The sequence below is a fragment of the Erythrolamprus reginae genome, chromosome 3 (assembly GCF_031021105.1).
Source record: "Erythrolamprus reginae isolate rEryReg1 chromosome 3, rEryReg1.hap1, whole genome shotgun sequence".
In the NCBI taxonomy this organism is placed as follows: Eukaryota; Metazoa; Chordata; class Lepidosauria; order Squamata; family Dipsadidae; genus Erythrolamprus; species Erythrolamprus reginae.
The window spans coordinates 258489377-258500064 of NC_091952.1; the positions used below are offsets into that span (position 1 = coordinate 258489377).

At 47.3% G+C, this 10688-nt stretch overlaps 1 protein-coding gene across 1 annotated transcript in view; it reads right to left on the reverse strand.

Moving 5' to 3' along the window:
* Positions 1-6585, reverse strand: part of LOC139166051 (cytochrome P450 11B, mitochondrial-like) — a 16056-nt gene extending 9471 nt beyond the window's left edge. The window contains 5 exon segments of the mRNA XM_070749315.1: positions 957-990; positions 992-1123; positions 1125-1156; positions 4645-4802; positions 6313-6585. Coding sequence (XP_070605416.1) covers positions 957-990; positions 992-1123; positions 1125-1156; positions 4645-4802; positions 6313-6551 — 595 coding nt within the window. The 5' untranslated portion in view covers positions 6552-6585.
* Between the last annotated feature and the right edge of the window lie 4103 nt (positions 6586-10688).

The window sequence follows — 10688 nt, forward strand, 5'->3', positions numbered from 1 at the left end:
ATCCTTTTTGCATCAAGGTGACCAAAACAGGATGCAGGATTCCAAGTGTGGCCTCACCAAGACCTTGTAAAGTGGCATTAACTCTTCACGTGATCTTGATTCTCTCCCTCTGTTGATGCAGCCTAGAAGTGTGTTGGCTTTTTTGGCAGCTGCTGCACACGGCTGGGTCAGATTTAAATGGTCGTCAACTAGGACTCCAAGATCCCTCTCACAGGTGCTACTGTTGAGCAATGCACCACACAAATTCAACTATCTAAATGTGGACTGCCTAGTGGACTGCCATCTGGTTTGGGTGGTGTAGGGTTTCCTGTTTGAGCAGGGGCGTGGGACGATGACCTGTAAGGTCCCTTTTAACTAGACTAACTAACTAACTAACTAACTAACTAACTAACTAACTAACTAACTAACTAATTTCATTGTCTTAGAAATAGATATAGATAGATAGATAGATAGATAGATAGATAGATAGATAGATAGATAGATAGATAGATAGATAGATAGATAGATAGATAGATAAATATGTTGCACATATGCAGTGATGGGCTCCTACAGGTACGGTCAGGTACACAGAACTGCTAGTAAGACATGTTAGTCAGGTACGCAGAACTGGTATACATACATATTACACACAGGCACACAAAAAATATACATTATCTACTATATAAAGTGTAAGTGTATGTACACCTACACCTGCACGCACAGCTCTTCTAAAATTATACACATTCAACCTCATTTACTGCAATAGGACAAAACAGACCCCAGAGCCCAGAGGGGGGGGGGGGAGAAAAAAAAAATCAATTTTTTTCCTACCGGTTTTGTGTACCTGACTGTACCTGCAGGAGCCCACCACTAGCCCCACCCACCCAAAGTACGGAGGTGGAGGTGCAGTGGGGAGCATGCGGAACTGGGTGAGACATGCTGGGGATGGACCCCCCCTTGGAAGGGCCTGCCTGTACCTTCCAGCGTGAAGCGGAAGAGGTCGTGGTAAAGGGTCAACGGTCAGAGACCCTCGGCTGTTCTTCCTGACCTGCCGGTGCATGAAGGCCACAAAGTCCTCAGCCACCGTGTTGAGGAAGGGCAGGAACTTCCGGGTGCCGCCAGGGCTGATCACCTCCTTGTTGAGGGACCAGCCGGTCGGAACGCCACTCTTCCCCCGTTCCTGCAAGATAAGATCAGCCAATGAAAGACGTCCATGGCCCTGAGCCTCTGTGCCAGGCTCTGCCCAGTAGCCCTCCCCACTCAAGCCCCCTCCAGTGAATCACCCATCCATGTCACCGTGACCTTCCAGAAGCAGGAGAACAAACCCATCAGGAGAAGAGTCGCAGTCCAACTGCCTTTCAAAGACAAAGCCCCCTCTTTTGCAGACAGCCAAGTCCACATTTTGGATAGGAAGCGTTAGCACCATGTACATAACTGGTTGAGTTTGGCCAATATATAAAACCAACCAACCATGTATGCTTAAATGTATTGAAACACTATTGCTTTAAGAGTTAGTGTTATGGATGGCCACAAGAGGGAGCCAGAAGCATGATTCTCTCTCTGCTATTTCTATTATGTTCTCTGTGACAGCTGTAGTAGAAACTGTGTGTTAAATGCTGGTTTATGTATTTGTAAGACTATAGTATTGTATACTGTATATGTATTTGACTAGGACTGTTCTTGACTTAAGATATTTACCAAAGTAAATAATATTTTATACACTTTAATGTATCTGGGTTGTATGGTCAGGATTAGCCCTGGTGATATTTCATTGTATTACCATATAAGGCAAAAAGTAGAATGAAAGCATGTTAATGCTGAGTCATAGGGTGTGAACTGCGATCTGATTGGGCCAGAGCCTTATAAGATGCAAATCAACTGCACCGTGTTTCTGAGTGCTGGGGGGGGGGGGGTTTGCTGTTGATGGTGCTGATTGATGGCTGGCTGACTGGAGCAGTTTGAGTAAGAGTTAAATATTGAGTAGAGTAGTGATAGTGATATGAAGAAACCTGGATTGGATTAGTATCTACTTGTAACTAAGCTGAATAGAGCTGATGTAAAGTTCCTGTGCATAGAAGACTGAAGCAGAAGATAATAATAATAATAATAATAATAATAATAATAATAATAATAATAATAATAATAATAATAATTCTTCATTGGATTTGTATGCCGCCCCTCTCTGTAGACTCGGAGCGGCTAACAACAATGATAAAAACAGCATGTGACAATCCAATAATAAAACAGCTAAAAACCCTTATTTATAAAAACCAAACATACACACAAACATACCATGCATAACTTGTAATGGCCTAGGGGGAAGGAATATCTCAACTCCCCCATGCCTGGCGGTATAAATGAGTCTTGAGTAGTTTACGAAAGACAGGGAGGGTGGGGGCAGTTCTAATCTCCGGGGGGAGTTGGTTCCAGAGGGCCGGGGCCGCCACAGAGAAGGCTCTTCCCCTGGGGCCCGCCAAACAACATTGTTTAGTCAACGGGACCCGGAGAAGGCCAACTCTGTGGGACCTTATCAGTCGCTGGGATTCGTGCGGTAGCAGGCGGTTCCGGAGGTAATCTGGTCCCATGCCATGTAGGGCTTTAAAGGTCATGACCAACACTTTGAATTGTGACCGGAAACTGATCGGCAGCCAATACAAGCCACGGAGTGTTGAAGAAACGTGGGCGAATCTTGGAAGCCACATGATTGCTCTTGCGGCCGCATTCTGCACAATCTGAAGTTTCCGAACACTCTTCAAAGGTAGCCCCATGTAGAGAGCGTTACAGTAGTCGAGCCTCGAGGTGATGAGGGCATGAGTGACTGTGAGCAATGACCCCCGGTCCAAATAGGGCCGCAACTGGCGCACCAGGCGAACCTTGGCAAACACCCCCCCTCGCCACAGCTGAAAGATGATGTTCCAATGTCAGCTGTGGATCTAGGAGGGACGCCCAAGTTGCGAACCCTCTCTGAGGGGGTCAACATTTCCCCCCCCCCCAGGGTAATGGACAGACAGATAGAATTGTCCTTGGGAGGCAAGACCCACAGCCACTCCGTCTTGTCTGGGTTGAGTTTGAGTTTGTTGACACCCTAACAGCCTCCAGGCACCGACACATCACTTCCACGGCTTCTCTGATATTTTGCACTGTTTTCTACAACCGTGTCTTTGTCATTTATCTGGTTCATTAATTGACCCAATATATTCTGGTCTCTTATCCAGTCCTCCTGCGGTTACTGTGCATATATATATGTATTACTGAACCATTAATCGTATCTCTGGGCTCTGGATTCCTGCTACAACTCCACGTTTCCTCTGTGTAGATCAGTAATAGGTTCCTGCTGGTCTGGGCCACTCTATAGAGTGGTAGTAAAAATGGACCTGTGCAGGCGGTAGTCTATTTGCATGTGAGTGGACCCTCCTAGAGATGGACGGAGGAGCGGTGTCTCGGTTCCTAAGACCATCGGAAGTGTGTGTTTTCAGATGGTCTTAGGTGACCCCTGTGAAAGGGCCGCTTGACTCTCAAAGGGGTCGCGACCCACAGGTTGAGGACCGCCATTCTAGATACTTCCCACAAGGGAGTCTGAGCTCTTGGAGGCCCCCCCTCCAATCTTCCCAGATAAGACTTCCACAAGACTGTTGGCTGCTCATTTCCACCCTTCCCTTCCATCCTTCCACCTCTCACCATACTGGACAACACAGTATCAACAGTAGAGACCTTCAAATTTCTAGGTTCTATCATATCTTAAGACCTAAAATGGTCACCTAACATCAAAAACGTCACCAAGGAAAGAACAAAGAAGAAAGGATGTTCTTTCTGCACCAACTCAGGAAGCTCAGACTGCCCCAGGAGCTGCTGTCACCTGCACTGTCTGGTTCCGTTCTGCAACCCAATAAGATCGACACCAACTTCAGAGGAGAATCAGAACTGCAGAAAAAACAACGGCTGCCAACCTGCCTTCCATGGAGGACCTGTATTATTGCATGAATCAAAAAGAGGGCCTTGAAAATATCGACTGACCCCTCGCATCCTGGATATAAACTATTTCAACTCCTCCCCTCAAAACATCGCTACAGAACCCTGCACACCAAGACAACTGGACACAAGAATAGATTTTTTCTCTGAACACCATCACTCTGCTAAACAAATAATTCCCTCACCACTGTCAAACTATTTGCTAAGTCTGCACTTCTATTAATACTAGTTTTTCCATCCTTCCTATCACCCATTTCCTCCCACTTAGGATTCTATGACTGTGTTTGCTTCTATCCTTAAGATTTTTATGAATATTGATGGTTTCTTCATTGCTCATTTGACCCCTATGACAATCATTAAGTGTTATATCTTGTGATTCTAGACAAATGTATATTTTCTTTTATGTCCACTGAGAGCATCTGCACTAAAGACAAAATCCTTGTGTCTCCAATCACACTTGGCCAAGAAAGAATTCTGTTCTGGTTCTGTTCTATTCTATTCTATTCGGACAGCCCACTTGGCAACGCTGGAGCAGCACTGCCCAGCTTCCCAGCCCCTTCCTATGCCCAGCAAAAGTCCCGCCAACCGGCTCTGCTCTGCGGAGGCTTCTGGACGTCCCAGCGACTGTCCTGGCGGCCGGAGAGGCTGAGAGAAGCCGCCCTGCGGTCATGGGGCCTGAATGGGTGGCCCTGACTTACAGGAGAAAGACGCCGCACTTGTGGTTCCTGAGGCTGCGGTGGGCCAGCCACGAGTCGATGCCCATCCGGCGTGGGAAGATGCCCTCCGTCTGGAAGAGCTGGGCGGCATCTTGAGGCAGGAAGACGTTGACACTGTCATGGCTGCCCACCGTCTCCCTGCCAAAGCAAGAGGATCCGGTCACTGGGAGAACAACAGGCCCCTCGCTCTGCGCAGCTGGGGTTGGAGGAGAGGACCTGAAAAGAGGGGGGAGAGGAGGAGAAAGAGGAAGAGGGGTAAGGGAGGGAGGGAGAGATAGAGAGGGGGGCGGAAGGAAGGAGAAAGAAAGAAGGAAGGAAGGAAGGAAGGAAGGAAGGAAAAAAAGGGGGAAAAGGAAGAAGAGGGAGGAAGAAAGAGAAAGAAAAAGAAAGAAAGAAGAAAAAGAGGAAGAAGGAAGGAAGGAGAAAAATGGAAGGAAAGAAAGAAAGAAAGCAGACTGGCAAGATTCTGCTATTATAGTCCAATTCAATCGAAGGAGTTGTAGACTTCCTGGAGAATTGATTTCCTACTCTTGTCTATGTAATAATACAGACTACACAACCATTTAACCACACACACTTGTACACAGACAATGGCTCCTGCACCAGGGCTGCCTTGAGCGCCTTGGGCAAAGCTAAAGGGCCAGATGCTGAGGGGGCAGAGGGCATTCCAGAACCAGGAAGTGAGGAGAAGGATCTGAGGGGCTGCCCCAAAGAAGAGGGGGTCAACTTATTCTCCAAAGCACCAGAGGGCAGAATCAGAAGCAGTGGGTGGAAACTAATCCAGGAGAGAAGCAACCTGGAATTAAGGAGAAACTCCCTAACAATGAGGACAATTAACCAGTGGAACAGCTGGCCACCAGAAGTTCTGAATGCACCAACACTGGAGGTTTTCCAGAGGCTTCAGGGAAGTTTCCTTGAACCGTCCAAGGGGCAAAAAACAGCACAACGGACAACCTGAAAGTCCATTTCCCCCAATTTCTGCTTTGCCCGCTTGGCTGTTTTTTGCACTCCAGAACCTTCGGGAAGCTTCCGTGAAGACTCCGGAGGGCAAAACGGCTGGAGCTGACACAGGGCAAAGCCTCTCTCTCTCTCTCTCTCTCTCTCTCTCTCTTCTCACCCTCCCTCCCTTTCTCTCTCCCACTCTCTCTCTCTCTTTATCATTTCTCTTTCTCTTTTCTTTCTCCTTCTCTCTTTTCTTTCTGTCTTTCATTCACTCTTTCTCCTTTCTTTCCTTTCTCTTTCTCCATCTTGTCCTCCCTCCCTTTCTCTTTCTCTTTCTCTCTCTCTCTCCTCACCCTCCCTCCCTTTCTCTCTCCCACTCTCTCTCTCTCTTTATCATTTCTCTTTCTCTTTTCTTTCTCTCTCCTTCTCTCTTTTCTTTCTGTCTTTCATTCACTCTTTCTCCTTTCTTTCCTTTCTCTTTCTCCATCTTGTCCTCCCTCCCTTTCTCTTTCTCTTTCTCTCTCTCTCTCCTTCTCACCCTCCCTCCCTTTCTCTCTCCCACTCTCTCTTTCTTTCTCTCTTTCTTTCTTTCTTTCTCTCTTTCACTCCAGTGATGTCCCTCCAGCCCTCAAAGCCCACCTGAGAGGAACCCCCACCCACCCACCTGAGCCCCCTCCCCATGTAGGGGGAGGAGAAAGAGGCTCACCTGTAGATGGGTCCCAGGTTCTGGAAGTTCCTGTCCATGACGCGGTGGAGGTTCTGGAAAGCGTTGGTCCTCCAGAAGCGGAAGAGGTTGAGCCAGGCGTTGGGCCCGGTGCGCGGAATGGCCTCGAAGGGCAGCACTTTGGGGGGGCTCAGCTTAGCAACCACAGCGGGGGCCAGGGAGAGGGCCCGTGAAAGCCCCGGGGGGGCAGAGCGGGGGCTCAGCCAGCTGCAGGCCCCCATCGCCGGCTCTGGCTCGGAGAACCCTCACGGCTCTCCTGGATGCTCTGGGAAGGGCCACCAGCGAGGAGGCCCTTTTATGCCACTGGACCGGCCCCCACCGGCCAAGGACAGCCGTCCCAGCAGGGGGGGTGGGGGGAGCCAGCCCTGCTCTGCCCAGATATGTTTATTTATTTATTTAGTCAAGTACCTATTGGTGGCATACAGCGATATAACACTGTTTATATACACGATTCCTCTGTAGAACTGGATCAGCAGCTCCTTGGGCAGTTTGAGCTTCCTGAGTTGGCACAAAATGAACATTCTTTGCTATGCTTTTTTAATGTTAGGTGACCATTTTAGGTCTTGAGATATGATAGAACCTAGGAATTTGAAGGTCTCTACTGTTGATCCTGTGTTGTCTAGTATTGTGAGAGGTGGAAGGGTGGGTGGGTTTCTCCTAAAGTCTTCCACCATTTCTACGGTTTTGAATGTGTTCAGTTCTAGATTGTTCTGGTCACACCACAAGGATAGTTGTTCAACTTCCCGTCTGTATGACTGGTACATGGTGGACCACATCCACTTCGAAATTATGGAAATAAGATTAAATAACTTTGATGAAAATAAATTGGAGAAGCTGATGGCATGATGGAATAAGGTGAAAAATTATATCTTAAGTAGAATTTATGACGACAATGTGAAAAATAAATTCCAATCACTTTTTGTATGTAAAGAAATGTAAACTGGAGCTAAGGAAGAAATTGAAACTTATTGTAAATAATTTAACCCCCTAAATGGTGGTGGTGGTTTTACTGGTGTTGGGCACGTTTTCTTTTAAGTATTTTTTGTTTGTTGTTAATTTAGTAAATAAACCAATAAAAAAAAATTTAAAAAAAAACTTCCCATCTGTATGCGGATTCATCATTGTCTCGAATGAGTCCAATCACTGTTGTATCTTCTGGACAGTCTAAGGGTCAAGTTTTGGGGGTTTGGTGATGATACTACAGAGACAGGTAGTGAATTCCAGGCATCAACTACTCAGTTACAAGTCATATTTTATGCAGCTGAGTTTGGAGCAGTTTACTTTGAGTTTGTATCTGTTTTGTGCTTGTGTGTTGTTGTGGTTGAAGCTGATGTAGTCATTGACAGGAAGGACGTGGTAGCAGATGATTTTATGGGCTGTGCTTAGGTTGGGTTTAAGGCCACCTAGTTTTAAGCTTTCTAAACCCAGGATTGTAAGTCTAGTTGCGAGTGGAGGAGTGGAGGGCTCTTCTCGTAAGGTATCTCTGGACATTTTCTAGAGTGTTTATGTCTGACATTATTATTATTATTATTATTATTATTATTATTATTATTATTATTTAGATTTGTATGCCGCCCTTCTCCGAAGACTCAGTGTAGGTTCCAGACAGATGAGCTGTCTAATTTAAAAAGAAAATCTTTTGTACAAATGATGCAACACAGATTTAAAGGAGTTAAGATTATCAATAGGAATTTTTAGAAATGGTAGAAAATGTATTTAATTTTTTCGTATTTTTTATGCTTAGGTGTATTATTCTTATTTTTTCCTTTTCCTATTTTAGACTAAGGTTAGAGAGAGCTGCTTTCTGAGTGATGCCTGCCAGCTTCACAGGTGGACCTTGAGGAAAAGGTAGGAGAGGGACAAGCACACAAATTTGGCAGGGGGACACTATGGGCCATTGGCCACCTCCGGTTCAGGGGGCCGCCCCATCCGGCCATGAGTGGCAGCAGGAGGGAGGGTGGCAGAGGCCCCCCAACATCCAGGAGACGAAGGTTTTTGGCCAGTCCCCCCAGCTGCTCCAGAGGACGTGGGCGGAAGTCCTTTTGCCTCTGCTAAAAATACCACAAAGGCCGGGAGGGCAAGGCTGGGCAGGGAGCGGAGGGGGCATTCTTGGAACAGGGTAGCGGTGGGTCCCTTTGAAGCAGTGCCCGAGCCTGGACAGGGGGGGGGCCTTCCCGTGAAGCCTTTAAGGCCAACGGTCCCCAGGAGGAAACACCCTCCGCCCTCCTCTCCCTGCGCCCCTGCCTTTGCCTCCCCCCCCCCCGGATTGGATTTTTTTATTAGGGAGTCTGAGAGGGAGAAAGGGGGCATCACCCCAAAAGACCCCCCCTGCCCCCAAATTCAGAGCACTGGGCAAAGGTCAGAAATCGAACGGAGAGGAGGCAGCCCTTTTATTTAAAAGTCAATGTAGAAAAGCCAATGTAAAAACAACTTTATTTCAAAATGCACAAGTTTCCGTAAACTTTTTGTATGGTGTGTTGTATGATGTGTCTACTTTTTGTATGTGTTTGTTTATGCTTTATGTTTCAAAAAAATCAATTTAAAAATAAAGGAATTCAGTACAATTTGGTCCCTCTACTTACAAAATTAATTCGTTCCGTGACCAGGTTCTTAAGTAGAAAAGTTTGTAAGTAGAAGCAATTTTTCCCATAGGAATCAATGTAAAAGCAAAGAATGCGTGCGATTGGGGAAACCACAGGGAGGGTGGAGGCCCTGTTTCCTCCCAGGAGGTTCCTACAGAGGCCCCACGGAGGCTTCTCCCCACCTTTTCCGGCCCTGTTTCCTCCCAGGAGATTCCTAGAGAGGCCCCACGGAGGCTTCTCTCTGCCTTTTCTGGCCCTGTTTCCTCCCAGGAGATTCCTAGAGAGGCCCCACAGAGGCTTCTCCCCACCTTTTCTGGTCCTCTTTCTGGTCCCCTTCAATTTGATCCATCTCTTTTTGTAGGTGAGGTCTCCAGAACTGGACACAGTATTATTCCAAACGGGGTCTCACCAGTTCTCTATACAGCGGGATCACAATCTCCCTCTTCCTGCTTGTGATACCTCTAGCTATGCAGCCAAGCATCCTACTTGCTTTCCCTACCGCCCGACCACACTGCTCACCCATCTTGAGACTGTCAGAAATCACAACCCCTCAATCCTTCTCTTCTGATGTTTTTGCTAACACAGAACTGCCAACAGGAGGCTTGGTTACAGTGGAGGGGGGAGAGGGGACCGTTTGGATGCTCTCTGGGGAAGCCAGGCCGGTGGAGGTTGGGGATGCAGCCTACACCACCCTTGAGCTTTGGGGACGTCACGGCCTTGGGCGGGTGGGAGCCGAAGACGCCAGAGGCGCCTGGGACAGATGGAGCCCCGATAAGGCGGTCAAAAATAGCCCTGGCGGGTGATGGATGGGTCGGAAAAGCCTTGGGAAGGCAGAGGCCCCTGTCGACGGTTGACGTGCTGGGCTGTCCTTCCCAGCCACGGACTCTCCCCTCCACCCCCCCCTGCTCCCTTCGCGGAGACCTCCACCAGGCAGCCCTGGGAACGGCGGCCATAAATAAAAGGGGCCTGTCAAGATTCTGGGCTGTCCAGAGGATTCGCCTTGAGTGTGAGCGCTGGTCTGTTAGGGTAAAGAGTCCTCTTTATTTACTTTATTGATTGAATTTGTCCAATACACCATGAGGGGTTTAGTGGGTATACAGTATACACATAGTAAAATACATAATGAAGGTTATAGAGGAGATACTCATAGTAAAATATATCTAAGAGAGAATATAAGATATAGTAATAGAACATATCAATGAAAGAATAGAAGAAGAGATATAGGAATAGAAGAAAGGTATAGGAGATATAGGAGAGCAATAGGACAGGGGACGGAAGGCACTCTAGTGCACTTGTACTCGCCCCTTACTGACCTCTTAGGAATCTGGATAGGTCAACCGTGGATAATCTAAGGGTAAAGTGTTGGGGGTTTGGGGACGACACTATGGAGTCCGGTAATGAGTTCCACGCTTCGACAACTCGGTTACTGAAGTCGTATTTTTTACAGTCAAGTTTAGAGCAGTTAATATTAAGCTTGAATCTGTTGTGTGCTCTTGTGTTGTTGTGGTTATAGCCGAAGTAGTCGCTGACAGGCAGGACGTTGCAGCATATGATTTTTTGGGCAATACTTAGATCATGTTTAAGGCGTCGTAGTTCTAAGCTTTCGAGACCCAGGATTGTAAGTCTAGTCTCGTAGGGTCTTCTGTTTGGAGTGGAGAAGGGCTTTTCTGGTGAAGTATCTCTGGACATTTTTGAGGGTGTTGATGTCCGAGATGTGGTATGGGTTCCAAACGGATGAGCTGTATTCGAGGATGAGTCTGGCGAAAGAAACTTCTG